The sequence below is a fragment of the Balaenoptera acutorostrata genome, chromosome 9 (assembly GCF_949987535.1).
Source record: "Balaenoptera acutorostrata chromosome 9, mBalAcu1.1, whole genome shotgun sequence".
Taxonomy (NCBI): domain Eukaryota; kingdom Metazoa; phylum Chordata; class Mammalia; order Artiodactyla; family Balaenopteridae; genus Balaenoptera; species Balaenoptera acutorostrata.
The window spans coordinates 11,546,457-11,561,782 of record NC_080072.1 but is presented as its reverse complement, the minus strand read 5'-3'; the positions used below and the strand labels follow the sequence as shown (position 1 = coordinate 11,561,782).

Below are 15,326 nucleotides of genomic sequence, written 5' to 3'. Positions count from 1 at the left end.
AAATCTGTTCTCAGAGGACTGGGTATAAAAATTTTCCCCATTTCTACTGACTGACAGTTCTATTAATAGACTAACTTTTGAACTTTACAGCACTGGTTGGTGACAACAAGCTACAAGAGACCTGGCATAAAAGATCAAGCTGCCAGCACAATTGAGTGTACAGGGCAAACTGTGCTAATTTCCCCCACCCGCCGATTATGCCCAGGGACCTGCATGTTGAGACTGCAGTTTTCCCCTGACCAACTTGGAACGTAAAGAGGTCAAAGTCCTTTGCCAACTGCCACAGTGCAAAGCAGAGCCATTTCTCTTTCACGAGTGCCAAGCGGCCAAACATACCCGGCACATCCAGAATTCCTGCATGCCAGAGATGACACACACTCCAGCTCTGCAAACTAAGATTTGGTGGCTTTGAGAAAGTCTGTGTGCTGTGTTTAGGAAGACAGATTTGCTATCGTTCGGTTTGTCCCATGAAACTGGTTTTTCTTCCTCAGATGCGCAAATGAGCAGTATGGGATGGCCAGGATGGGGGCGGGGGGGAACGGGTCCTCAATAAACCAGGCCATTTTCCATCGCACCCGCACCTGCCACACTGTAACGTGAATCCCTGGTTTTTCTATTCTTACCTCCCCTCCCCTGCCCCCAAGCTTCAGTTACATTATGAATAATGCAGGCTGAATTACAGACCCACAGCTGACAGGCCAGCTCACCCTTGCTTTCTACTCCAAAGGTGTTACTTGGACCGTCTACCACATTCCTCACAACGTGTTGGTATTTTCCACAAGCCACTTCCTAGGAATCTCTTCTGCTTGGGTCATCTTCATGAACTAAAGAAGTTTCTCAAATCACATAACGTCTGTAGCAGCTTTTAAAATACCAAAGAACTCTGGAAGTAGGGCGGGCTTAACTTCGGAGCTCTTGGGTTCAAGCAGGTACACCTATGCTTATAAATGATTAGTGCAAAAGCGAGAAAGACATGCTTTTCAGAGTGCAAGATAAGTTCTTTAGGCACCTCAGTATTAGGTGGTATTTTCTGGTTAGTAAGGTCTTCCCTGAAAAGGCCAGCAGAAATAGTAACTCAGTCTCTAGAAGCTAGCCAGGAAAACTAATACTATGGGCTTGTCACGATGTGTCTAGGAGAGCTGGGGTTCTACATATGGTTTTAAGTAACCAGACATCTGTGTAACTTTGTGAGGAAGAACAGGATAGGTAAAAAGAAGGCATGCCAAAGCCTATTAGGACAGTTCATCAGAGCACGAGTCTAGGAAGTACTCAGTTAAAAAGAAAACAGTATTTTGTAAAAGGCATATACAGGATACGATTGGTTTTGGAGGCATGAAAAGCAGGAGGAAAGACGAGTTAGCTAAATAAGGAGATGGGGACCCAAAGAACCTGTTTGAAAGAATAAACTACCAATTCGTTGATAGGAAGTACTTCAATGTGATTTTGAGGGTAGTGCGTAGATTTGATAACTTTGGATACTGCTGCTTGGTTGGTGTGTGGGTGGAACCATCTTAGCTGGCAAGGACAGGCATGTGGTATATTTCCCAATATGTGGTTTGATATGTTTTGGAAGTAGTTTTAGCTGTAGTCAGACAGGTACCACTAGCTATTGTAAGAGAGAAGTGAAAAGTGGTTACAAGTACTTAAAAGATAGCAACATATAGGTTATTACTGGCCAACCAAGATCAATACTGGTCAAGACTGGTACCGATCAAAGACTCAACTGGGCTAGAAAGTAGATTTGATTAGGAACTTGGATGAGGAAAAATGACCACACATTAAGGCCCTCAGCTGATACACAACTTTTGAAAATGGGGAATCAGTGTTAACAGTGACTTACAAGCCAAGTTAGGACATGAATCAATTGAACATTAGAAAGATGGCCAGTGTAACAGGAAAACATGAACCTGAGTAGGGAAAAAACTTTGGAGCAGACTAAAATTTTAGATTTGTGATTTAACCTTAAACTGATAGTCCTGGATGAGTAATTAGAAAGGGTTAAAATGAAAATCAATTCTGAATATAATAATGCAAACAATATACATAAGCCAAAGCAATCCTGAGAAAGAAAAACGGAGCTGGAGGAATCAGGCTCCCTGACTTCAGACTATACTACGGAGCTACAGCGATCAAGACAGTATGGTACTGGCACAAATACAGAAATATAGATCAATGGAACAGGATCGAAAGCTCAGAGATAAATCCACACACATATGGTCACCTTATCTTTGATAAAGGAGGCAAGAATATACAATGGAGAAAGGACAGCCTCTTCAATAAGTGGTGCTGGGAAAACTGGACAGCTACATGTAAAAGAAGGAAATTAGAACACTCCCTAACACCATACATAAAAATAAACTCAAAATGGATTAAAGACCTAAATGTAAGGCCAGACACTATAAAACTCTTACAGGAAAACATAGGCAGAACACTCTATGACATAAATCACAGCAAGATCCTTTTTGACCCACTTCCTAGAGAAATGGAAATAAAAACAAAAATAAACAAATGGGACCTAATGAAACTTAAAAGCTTTTGCACAGCAAAGGAAACCATAAACAAGGCGAAAGAATGGGAGAAAATATTTGCAAACGAAGCAACTGACAAAGGATTAATCTCCAAAATATACAAGCAGCTCATGCAGCTCAATAGCAAAAAAACAAACAACCCAATCCAAAAATGGGCAGAAGACCTGAACAGACATTTCTCCAAAGAAGACATACAGATGGCCAACAAACACGTGAAAGGATGCTCAACATCACTAATCATTAGAGAAATGCAAATCAAAACCACAATGAGGTATCACCTCATACCGGTCAGAATGGCCATCATCAAAAAATCTACAAACAATAAATGCTGGAGAGGGTGTGGAGAAAAGGGAACCCTCTTGCACTGTTGGTGGGAATGTAAATTGATACAGCCACTATGGAGAACAGTATGGAGGTTCCTTAAAAAACTAAAAATAGAACTACCATACGACCCAGCAATCCCACTACTGGGCATATACCCTGAGAAAATCATAACTCAAAAAGAGTCATGTACCACAATGTTCACTGCAGCTCTATTTACAGTAGCCAGGACATGGAAGCAACCTAAGTGTCCATCAACAGATAAATGGATAAAGAAGATGTGGCACATATATACAATGGAATATTAGCCATAAAAATAAACGAAACTGAGTTTTTGTAGTGAGGTGGATGGACCTAGAGACTGCCATACAGAGTGAAGTAAGAAAGAGAAAAACAAATACCCTGTGCTAACACATATATATGGAATCTAAAAACAAATTGTTCTGATGAACTTAGGGGGAGGACAGGAGTAAAGACGCAGACATAGAGAATGGACTTGACACGGGGAGGGCAAAGGGTAAGCTGGGACGAAGTGAGAAAGTAGCACTGACATATATACACTACCAAATGTAAAACAGATAGCTAGTGGGAAGCAGCTGCATAGCACAGGGAGATCAGCTCAGTGCTTTGTGTCCACCTAGAGGGGTGGGAGGGAGATGCAAGAGGGAGGGGATATGGGGATATATGTTTATGTATAGCTGATTCACTTTGTTATACAGCAGAAACTAACACAACATTATAAAGCAATTATAGTCCAATAAAGATGGTAAAAAAAAAAAAATGAAATACACAAGCGTTCACAATTAATGTGGCTTAAGCAGTGAGGATGTGCTAAGGTATTTTCCACTGTGTTAGAGACCAGATAAGCATGTGTTCCTATTTCAACAACCTCCAACTCCCATCTTCAATTTCCTCTCAAAATTCTTTAAGAGCCAAAACAATGGAGTTGGTGGAAAAGAGATTTGTTCACCCGAACCCTCCTGGTGGCAAAGTGACTACTGGCAGAGGAAAAGAAATATAGAGTGAGCCGTTCTTAACAACACTGTTTTGGGGCCCAAATAGAATGGTCTTTATAAAAAGATTTCACTTAGAAATGCCATTATATTAAGCAAAATCTCCCTTAAAGGGAACTTCTATACATTTTGTATAAAATATACATAGTATCATGATCTATAAATGTACTAGCTATGGATAAGTAGTTATCTCTATATCTGACTGATCCATGTAACACTAACCTGGGTTTTCGGTTGTGTTGGTGTGAAAAGAATTAGTTTCAAATCCTGACTCAAGACCTTGGGAAAGCTGCCCAAGCTAAGTCTCCGTTTCCTCACTGGTAAGATGGGAATATCTCCTAACTTCCAGATTGTTTTGGGGAGTCAAAGAATACCATATGTAAAACACCTATCCAAACTGTCCAGCACTCAGGAAATGTTTATGTCCTGTCTCCAAATCCAGTGTCCTAACCTCTCTATCTATAGTAACATGAGTAGCCAAAAGCATGTTATGTTGTGGGAAGATTGTGGGTCACCGTAAACATATATTAAACATCCCAAAACAAGCATTTTTGAACAGAAGTAGTCATACAAAAGACATGGACTCTTCCCTTAATGAAACTTAAACCTCACTGACCAGAGAGACCCCAGAAATACTGGATGGAACACTTAATGATTCCCATGGGAGGAGGTGGGGCAGGCAAAAAGAAACACCGGAGTGCACTTCTCCATTCTGGTCTGTCCAGAAGGCGAAAGCCTAGGCAAATCTTGAAGAGATAAAGAGAGGGGACAGATACCCAGGCCACCCTACACGTGGTGTCCTTGTGCCTGAATGTGGAGAGAGCAAAGGCGGGTACATCAAGGGCTGCTAATAACCTTGAATTCTGGAGACCAGGCACAGAGAGCTAAGCCTTGGGACTTTTTACAGTAAGTTCCTTGGGAGCGGTGCCTGGACTTTGCCCTCCCATACGTGTCCCTTAAACACCTACTACAGCGCCTTCCTTGCAGAATTAATCATTGCACCCATACGCTGTTGGAAATACAATGGAACAGAAGATGCTCTCCGAACAACTGGAAGGGCCAGGGACCGAGGGAAAGGTATGGCACCAAGGGGGGGTCATCCAGGTGGAGCGGTAAGTCCTGGAGCGTCCACTTTCGTGATGGTGGACTCGTGTCGCGGGCTGTCAACGCGCGCAAGTGACGAAAAGGGGCCTGGGGCGACCTTGGCTGCTGTGCGGGCTGGAGAGGGTGACGGCGCGGAGGCTATGGGCTGCAGTGGGGGACGGCGCCCCGGAAGCAGTTACCTGTAGTAGCTCAGGAGCCCGTTGCTCAGCACGAACCACCGCCGCTGGTAGCCTTTGATATAATTGGTCCATTTGAAGAGCCAGCCCTCGCGAGCCGAGCCCGAACCCCCAGCGCCCGAGCCCCCCGCCGGCGGCGCAGGAGCCGGGCCCGCCGCCGCCACTCCCCCGGCCCCGGGGCCCGGGCCGCCCGCAGCCACCGCGGCCACCGTGCCCGGGGCGATCCCGGAGCCCGGCCCCGAGTCTCCGCGGCCGCCGGCGCCGCCTCCTCCCACCATGGGGGGACCGGCGCCGCCGCCGCCGCCGCCCGGGGCCGCAATGGCTGCCGGGCCCGGGCCCACTACTCCTCTCAGCTCCGTCGCCGCCATGAGCCGCCGCCGCCCGGAGATACAGGACCGGAACCGCCTACGAGAGCCGCCGTCGCCGCCCGGAGGGCCCCACTTGGCTAGCGCATCAGCCGCCGCCGCGCAGCGTCCCCGCCCAGCCAGGCCGGCCGCGGGGAGGAGGGCTCTGCCGCCGGGAAGGAGGAAGTCGATTGGTGCCGCTGAGTGTCACTTGCGGAAGACCCCTCGGACATTGGCATTTCTCTTGGGCCTGTCATTCCACCAGCGCCCAGTGAGAGCCCGTGGTGGGACGCTTCCGCCAGGGACGCCGTTGATTGGTGCAGGTGAAGGCCAATCAGACTCATGAAAAGCTCATTGGTGCTTTCCCGAAGTCTCCGGCGCTCAGGGAGGACTCGAGAATGCAGACTACCCAGCCAGTCTGATTGTCGATTGGCTAGTATTTCTGCCACTCATTTTAGTTTATGCCCCAGTCACCGCCACGTCACCCCCTCCCATCACTCTTCTCCTCGCCCCTCTTCCGCCCTTACGGATTGGTGGTTCGTATCAGCTGCTCAACCTTTTCTACCATTTGCTGAACGAGTTGAGGAGAAAGGGGAGGAGTGTAGTCTTCACAGCCTCACTTTCGTTTTTTATTGGTTGGAATGGATGCCACTCACAAGTCGGCGGAGAGACGGAGCGGTGGTTGGAGATGATTGGTTCCGGGAATTGTCTGTGAAAGCAGGAGCGTATCAATGCTAACCAATGAAAGAAACAGATTGAGAAAGGGGCAGGCCAGGGCAGCCAATAAAAGCAGGGAAGGGTACTTGCGGGGCGTGCTCGTCTGCTTCCACCTTCGGGGAAGTTTGTGAGAGGCGAAAGCGAGTCAGCTTCTTAAAAGCGTTTTTTGATGTACGCGCAGTGTTGGGAGTCCCTCTCTCTGAGTTAGATTTCCATAGTTTATTGCTGAGAAGAGTACTTCTCAGTAGTCAGCCCCTGCCTAAGTCTCCCTTCTAGGGCCCCCTTCTAGCAGCTGGCTCCAAGCTGGAGGCCTGAATTCCTGGAGAGCCCAGAAATGTCTTCCCCAGTTTCCTCCTGAATCCACCGTCCTAATTCCTTTGCCTGGTTTGCTCATCGTCGCACCACACCCCTTATCTCTTGATTGTAGACTGTCATAAGCTTCTCCTAATTCTGTTCCACGAGTTGCTGACCCAGCTGTGAGGAGAAAATAGACTGGCGAAGACCTGACTTTACGTGTACTTCCGACCGGCGTCTCTAACAGTCCGAAAGGCCCTTGTTGGTATTAGCATCATAAGCGCACATGTGTATGCTTAACTTTGCACAGAAAATAGTTATTTTAGATAAACTGACTTTGTTCACACATTTATGAAAGTCATAAATTCAGTAACTCATTTAACATTTAGACATTGTGAACTGTTGTTACAAACGCAGCTTTGGGGGGAACCCGGTATCTGTTACATTTTGCTAGTTTTGCTGGACAAGAGAAATAGCTGTTAGAAGTTGTAAAACAAATTGCTTTTTCTTGGCAATGTGCTTCACGGTATCAGGAAAATAAAATATTTCTTGAAAGATCCTTTTTCTGAAAACGTTTTTAAAAGAAGAGAAATATCTACTGAATTCTGGAGAGACAATGCACTTCGAAAATCTGCAGTTAGATGTAGGCTATTTGGGATTAATTGTTGTTGTTTTAACTCAACTAAAGTGAATCCCTTTATGCTTGAGTCCTGCCTTTGCTGCTTACTGGCTCTCTGGCTTTGGAAAAGTCATTTAAGCACTCCAAGCCTCAGTGTTCATTTCTGTTAAATAGGAATAAAGCCTTACAGCGATACTGTTGTGATTAAATGCATACGAACGTGTTTGATAAACTAAACAGCTACAAAAATGTAAGTTGTTACAGGAGCTGGAGGAACCAGATAAACAACACCCCCAAGGAGACAATCAAGTAAATAAAAAATGTGAGATATTCTATAAGACAACTGGTTTTACAGAAGATAAGATATAAAGATTAAGGAAAAGTGATATCGTAACAAAGAGTCACGTGGTGATTGTTGTAACTTTTTTTTTTTTTTAATTTAAAATAGAAACCCACACAATCAAATGCTTGACTGGATTCTGGTTCTGAAAAAACAAACAAAAACCCCAAAAAACTGCTTTTCAGACATTTGGGGGATAACTGGGGAAATTTGAAAATGGACTGGTATTAGATGACCTAATACCAGTAAAAAGCAGTATTACATTTGTTCAATGTAATATTGGTATGATGGATATGAATGAAAGCATCTTTAGAATCTGGAGAAATGTCAGCCTCTTTAATAAGTGGTATTGGGGGGCTTCCCTGGTGGCGCAGTGGTTGAGAATCTGCCTGCTAATGCAGGGCACACGAGTTCGAGCCCTGGTCTGGGAAGATCCCACATGCCACGGAGCAACTAGGCCCATGAGCCACAACTACTGAGCCTGCATGTCTGGAGCCTGTGCTCCGCAACAAGAGAGGCCGCGATAATGAGAGGCCCGCGCACCGCGGTGAAGAGTGGCCCCCACTTGCCGCAACTAGAGAAAGCCCTCGCACAGAAACGAAGACCCAACACAGCCAAAAATAAATATAAAAATAAATAAATAAAGAGTACTATAAAAAGTAAGTGGTATTGGGGAAACTGGACAGCTACCTGCAAAATAATCAAACTGGACTACCCTCTCACACCATATTGAAAAATAAATTCAAAATGGATTAAAGACTTAAATGTAAGGCCTGAAGCCATAAAACTTCTAGAAGGAAACATTAGCAGTATGCTCTTTGACATAAGTCTTAGCAATATTTTTTGGGATATATCTCCTCAGGCAAGAGAAACAAAGAAAAAATAAACAAATGGGACCTAATCAAACTTAAAAGCTTTTGCGCAAGGAAGGAAATTATCAACAAAATGAAAAGGCAGCCTACTGAGTGGGAGAAGGTATTTGCAAACAATATATTTGATAAGAGGTTAATATCAAATATACAAAGAACTTGTACAACTCAACATCAAAAAGCCAAACAACCCGATTAAAAAACGGGCAGAGGATCTGAATAGAAATTTTTCCAAAAAAGACATACAGATGGCCAACAGACACGTGAAAAGATCCTCAAAATCACTAATCATCAGGGAAATGCAAATCAAAACCACAATGTTATGTCACCTCACACCTGTCAGAATGGCTGTTATCAAAAAAAACAACAAATAGCGAGTGTTGACGAGGATGTGGAGAAAAGGGAACCTTTGTGCAGTGTTAGTGGGAATGTAAATTGGTGTAGCCACTATGGAAAACAGTACGGAGGTTTCTCAAAAAATTAAAAATAGAACTGCCATATGATCCAGCAATCCCACTTCTGGGTATTTATCTGAAGAAGATGAAAACACGAATTCAAAAAGATATCTGCACCCCTGTGTTCACTGCAGTATTGTTTACAACAGCTAAGACATGGAAACAGCCTAAGTGTCTTCTGATGGATGAATGGCTAAAGAAAATATGGTATACACACACGATGGAATACTACTCAGCCTTAAAAAAAAAGGATGAAAATTTGAATTTGCAACAAAATGGATGGACCTGGAGGGTATTGTGCTTAGTGAAATAAGTCAGACAGAGAAAGGCAGGAAAGAAAGTATGTTATCACTTATACGTGGAATCTAAAAAAAAAAAAAAAAAAAGAACAAACATAACTAAACAAAAGCAGAGTCATAGATAGAAAACAAACAGGCAGTTGCCAGAGGGGAGGGGGCTGGGGGAAGGAGAGAAATAGATGAGGGAGGTTAAGAGGTACAAGCTTCCAGTTGCAAAATCAATTAGTCATGGGTATGAAATGTACAGTGTGGGGAATAAATAATTATGTAATATCTTTGTATGGTGACAAATGGTAACTAGACTTACTGTGGTGAACATTTTGAAATATACAGAAATATCGAATCACTATCTTGTGTAACAGGAACTAACATAGTGTTGTAGGTCAGTTATACTTCAAAAACAAACAAATGAATAAACAAATTCGTAGAAAAAGAGATCAGATTTGAGGTCACCAGAGGCAGGGGTGGGGGAGGAGCACTTGGGTGAAGGCAGCCAAAAGTTACAAACGTTTAGCTACAAGATAGATAAGTACTAGAAACTGTAATGCACAACATAATCGATATAATTAATACTGTATTATACATGAAAGTTAAGAGAGTAATTCCTAAGAGTTCTCATCACAGGAAAGAAAATATTTTTGTTCTATTTCTTTCCTTTTGTATCTATATGAGATGACAGATGGGTTATAAACTTATGGTGGTCATCATTTCATGATGTATGTAAGTCGAATCATTATGCTGTACACCTTAAACTTACACAGTGCTGTATGTCAATTATATCTCAATAAAACTGGAAGAAAATTAATAAATAAAATAAATAAATAAAAACAAAGACCAAAAAAAAATTTTTGAAGAAATGTTAGGAGTCTGTTGATTTCTTTTGAAATGTTCAGAAAATTAAAGAAGGAAGGAAGGAAGGAAAGAAGGGAGCGAGGAAGGGAGGGAGGGAGGAAGGAGGAAAGACGGGAAGAAAGAGAAAAGTAATACAAACTTTGAAATGCTCACACACACATATCTATATATCTACATCTGCGTAACTGTATATATATAAAGCAAATAGGCAAAATGTTAGTTGTTGAATGTTGGTGAGAAGCATGCAGGTATTTTTTGTACTAGTATCTCTACTTTTACTGTATACCTGAAAACATTTTTAAAAGGTTTTCAAAGGCTGAGTTGAGTTAATGTTGTTGCCCACCGCTGCCTCCAGAATACAGTCCCGATTTCTTAGCCTGGCAAGTGAGCCCTTTGACAATCTGGTGTCACTTCTTTCCCAGCTTCTCTGACTCTTTTGTCTTGATATACTCCACACTCCAATTAAGTTGACCCCTATGTCTTATCCACATTTGCCCTCCGCTTTCCCTCCTTTCAGGCCCAACATAATACTCTCCCTCCGTAGAGTCTGCTCTGAATTCCCTGCCTAGAATAATGCCCCTTCCTCGCGACTCATAGAATTTCCTGTGATGTTCATTGTCTTGCTCTATAGTTATTTATGTTCCTGCCATATCACCCCTACTCGAGGGTGAGTTCCTCCAGTGTGTGATCCATACCTGTTTCATCTTTGGTTCCCTCATGACAGCACACAGCCTAGCATATTCATTCATTTCACAAATATGAATTGAGCATCTCCTATACAATCTCCAGGCTTTTACCAAGTGTTGGGGGCAGAGTAGTGAATGTACAGATAGGCTCTGTTTCCTCATGGAACGTAAAGGATCTTGGGGACAGGCAGGTATTAAACTAGAAGCATACAAACGAATATATACAGTATTTGCATAGAGAAAATATGTACAGTAATGATATACCTAAGGCAACATGGAGAACAACCAAGGTGCTATGAAAGAGAATGACGGTGTAAACTGTTTCAAACAGGGATTAAACTCACTTTAAGCAACTGGGGAGGAGTTAGAAAAAAAAAGAAAGGATGGAGATAGTCTTTCTGGTGTGAAGACCTGAGGGGGAAAAGAGAGGCAGTACCTGAGGTAGAGGGATTAGAGGTGGAGAGTGTAGATGTGAAAGGCCTACAAGTCCTCCTGAGGAGTGTGGGTTTTATTATAGGTACAACAGGAAGCAATTGAAGGGATTAGGAGAGTGAGCCTGTTTTTTTTTTTGGACCCACCATGTGGGATGTGGGACCTTAGTTCCCCGACCAGGGATCCAATCTGCACCCCCTGCAATGGAAGCGTGGAGTCTTAACCACTGGACCGCCAGGAAAGTCCGTGAATTTGGGTTTTTAAGATTCTACATATAAGTAAGGGGCTTCCCTGGTGGCGCAGTGGTTGAGAATACGCCTGCCAATGCAGGGGACACGGGTTTGAGCTCTGGTCCGGGAAGATCCCACATGCCGCGGAGCAACTAAGCCCGTTCGCCACAACTACTGAGCCTGTGCTCTAGAGCCCGTGAGCCACAACTACTGAAGCCCACGTGCCTAGAGCCCGTGCTCTGCAACAAGAGAAGCCACCGCAATAAGCCTGCACACCGCCACCTTGCCGCAACTAGAGAAAGCCCCTGCACAGCAACGAAGACCAAACGCAGCCAAAAAAAAAAAAAGATTCTACATATAAGTAAGATCATACAGTATTTGTCTTTCTCTATCTGACTTATTTCACTTAGTCCATCCATGTTGTTACAAATGGCAGGATTTTCTTCTTCCTCATGGCTGAATAATATTCATATGTATATATAACATTTTCTTCATCCATTCATCCATTGACATACAATTAGGTTGTTTCCATGTCTGTGAATAACGTTGCAGTGAGGGGTGCAGATCTCTTCGATGTACTGATTTCCTTTCCTTGGGGTACATATCCAGAAGTGGGATTGCTGGATCACATGATAGTTCGATTTTTAATTTTTTTTTAAATTTATTTATTTATTTATTTTTGGCTGCATTGGGTCCTCGTTTCTGTGCGAGGGCCTTCTCTAGTTGCGGCAAGCGGGGACCACTCCTCATCGCGGTGCGCGGGCCTCTCACCATCGCGGCCTCTCCTGTTGCGGAGCACAGGCTCCAGACGCGCAGGCTCAGCAGTTGTGGCTCACGGGCCCAGCCGCTCCGCGGCATGTGGGATCCCCCCAGACCAGGGCTCGAACCCGCGTCCCCTGCATTGGCAGGCAGATTCTCAACCACTGCGCCACCAGGGAAGCCCCGATTTTTAATTTTTAAGGAACCTCTATACTGTTTTCTATAGTGGTTGCACCAATTTACATTCCCACCAACAGCTATGCACCCCTTTCTTTACAGGTCCACTTGTGCTTTTTTTTAAAATATCATTTGGATTTCTACCCTATGGTCTGGTGTTTTATTTTATTTTACTTATTTATTTTAATATTTATTTATTCATTTACTTGGTTGAGCCAGGTCTTCGTTGCACCTCGCAGGCTCCTTAGTTGTGGCTCGCAGGCTCCTTAGTTGTGGCATGCAAACTCTTAGTTACGGCATGCATGTGGGATCCAGTTCCCTGACCAGGGATCAAACCCGGGCCCCCTGCATTGGGAGGGCAGAGTCTTATCCATTGCACCACCAGGGAAATCCCCCCACTTGTGCTTTTTACCTGCTTTTTCACTACTCTATTTGCCTCCAATCTATCTTCCCGAATTCTCCTCACACAATAGCAGCCAGAGGTTTATTCCTACAAGTCTGTTCTTTACCTGAGTTCCCTGCTCAGTAATCCTCAACAACCCCCATTGACTTACAGGCTAAAGTCCCAATTACCCACCTGACTGTCTAAGGCCCTTCACTACTGGTTCAAACTTTCCTTTCCTACCCCATTGTTTTACTCCTCTGTTCAGTCCAGACTGGTTTACCTGCCAATCACCAATGCTTTGGACATTTTCGCTTTCATGCTTTTTAAACATAGGCTTTTTAAGAGCAGTTTTAGGTACACAGAAAAATTGAGCCAGAAGTACAGAGAATTCTAATATCCCCCATCCCTGCACACGCACGGCCTCCCCTATCATCAATAGCCAGAGTAGTACATTTGTTATAATTGATTATCACCCAAAGTCTATAGTTTACATTGGGGTTCACTCTTGATGCTGTACATTCTGTGAGTTTTACAAATGTATAATAACATGTATCCACTATTACAGTCTCATGCAGAATAGTTTCCCTGCTCTATAAATCCTCTGTGTTCCTCCCTCCTTCTTCCTGAACCCCTGGCGACCAGTTTTCTTTTTACTGTCTCCATGGTTCAAATCCTACTTTTGCTAAGTGAATGCAATCTTGGACTGTTGGGAATTCCCTGGCTGTCCAGTGGTTAGGGCTCCGAGCTCTCACTGCCGAAGACCTGGGTTCAATCCCTGGTTGGGGAACTAAAATCCCACAAGTTGTGCCGTATGGCCAAAAAAAAAAAAAAATCTTGGACTGTTTACTTGACCTCTCCTAGTTTCCTTATGACCATATTAATAGCATCTATTTCTCAAGGTTTTGGGGAAGGATTAAGTAAAAACGCATGAAATGTGCCTGGTCTATAGTAAATAATCAATAAACGCTAACTGCAATGATTAATTATTTAAGATTATATTTGCAGCACAACATAACTCATCCAGGTGGGACCCACAGGTCTTCCTTGAGGGTATGACAAACCTAGAAATACTGGAACTTTATATGAGGCACAAATGGATTAATAAAGTGAGGGAATAGCTTTTACTGAGTGTTAAGCACTTTTACAAACGTAATTTCATTTATTCTTTGTCACAATCCCAGTTGTTTTGCCATCCCTTTTACAGATGGGGAAATTGAGACTCAAACAAGTAAAATAACTTATAAAAGCAAAGCCAGCATTCAAACACAGATATGAATAGGCCTTCAGCCTTGGCAGGCTTCATACTGCTGGTGGCTTGGAATCTTTTTTTTTTTCTTAATAACAGAAACTATTCAAATAGTTAAGTCATGTCTCATCCCCACAATGAACTGATGTTTAGTTAAAACTGATAACAGAAAATAGAATTAGTTTCTTTTATTTTTAAAAAGTATCACTAGCCCTGCCCCTGTTCTTGTTCCTCCCAGGAACTTGTACCAACATTTTAACCACCCTCTTTAGGCTACACAAACCCTCCTGTTTCACATCAGATAATCATGCATTGCACTTCAGAGAAAATGGAGGTTGTGGGTGGAGAATTCCCTCAAATTTGTAATAATTTTTTTAAAAGATTACTCAAAAAAACTTTTCCCCAATAGCACTTAATGAGCTCTAATATCGAATGACTAAAAAAAATCCTTTGTAATCATTAGGACCAGGTTTATTTGCAAGTAACAGAGGTCCAATTTATGTTGGTTTAAACACATAAGAGTTTATTCTTACATCGAAAAGAAATCCAGAGGTAGGAAGCTCAGGGTTGGTATGGTAGCTCACTGCAGTCTTCAGAGACACAGCCTCCGTCTTTCTCCTCCACTGTGCATTGTTACTATTGTTGAGATTATCTTTTGCCCCAAGATGGCTGCTGGAGCTCCAGTCATTACAGCTTCATTCTAGGCAGCAAGAAGAGGGAAGGAACGAGGACAAAAGGGAATTTCCTTTCTTTTAAGAAACATTTTTGGAAGTCCCATACAACATGTCTGCTTCTCTGTTAGATGGAGAAATGTTGGAAAATGATTGTAAATGTAATCCAGTTATTCTTTTTCTGCCACTCACTCACTACAATATTGGACAAATCATGTCCGTGCTCTCTCTCCCTTTTCTTCCTTCCTTTAAATACAAACCAAAATATACTCATTATAAAAGATATAAAGGGTTCAGAAATGTAAATATAGAAAATCAGAATTCCCCATAATCACACCTTCCAGAAATGACCATTGTTAACAGTTTGATACATATTTTTCTACTATCCTATGGATTTTTAAAGATTAAAAAAAAAATTAATGATGAAATATTTGACACCTAAACTTATTAGTTTTCCAGGACTGTCATAACAAAGTACCAAAGATGGGGTAGCTTAAATAATGGAAATTTATTTTCTCACAATTCTGGAGGCTAGAAGTCTGAGATTAAGGTGTTGGCAGGGTTGGTTTCTTCTGAGGTGTTGACTTATTTATTTTTAATTTTTTGGGGGCTGTGTGGCATTCAGAATCCTAGTTCACCTACAGGGGGTCAAAGCTGTGCCCCTTGCAGTGGAAGTGAGGAGTCTTAACCACTGGACCACCAGGGAAGTCTTGAGCTGTTTACTTTTAGATGGCTGTCTTCTCCCTGTATCTTCACATGGTCTCCTGTCTGTGCCTGTGTCCTCACCACCACTTCTTGTAAGGACCAGT

At 43.0% G+C, this 15,326-nt stretch overlaps 1 protein-coding gene across 1 annotated transcript in view; it reads right to left on the bottom strand.

The window, feature by feature from the left end:
- OSBP (oxysterol binding protein) overlaps nt 1–5,718 on the bottom strand; it is a 33,161-nt gene extending 27,443 nt beyond the window's left edge. Inside the window, exon 1 of the mRNA XM_007196499.2 lies at nt 5,146–5,718. Within this exon, the coding sequence (XP_007196561.2) occupies nt 5,146–5,510 (365 nt within the window). The 5' untranslated portion in view covers nt 5,511–5,718. The remainder of the gene's footprint in view (nt 1–5,145) is intronic.
- Between the last annotated feature and the right edge of the window lie 9,608 nt (nt 5,719–15,326).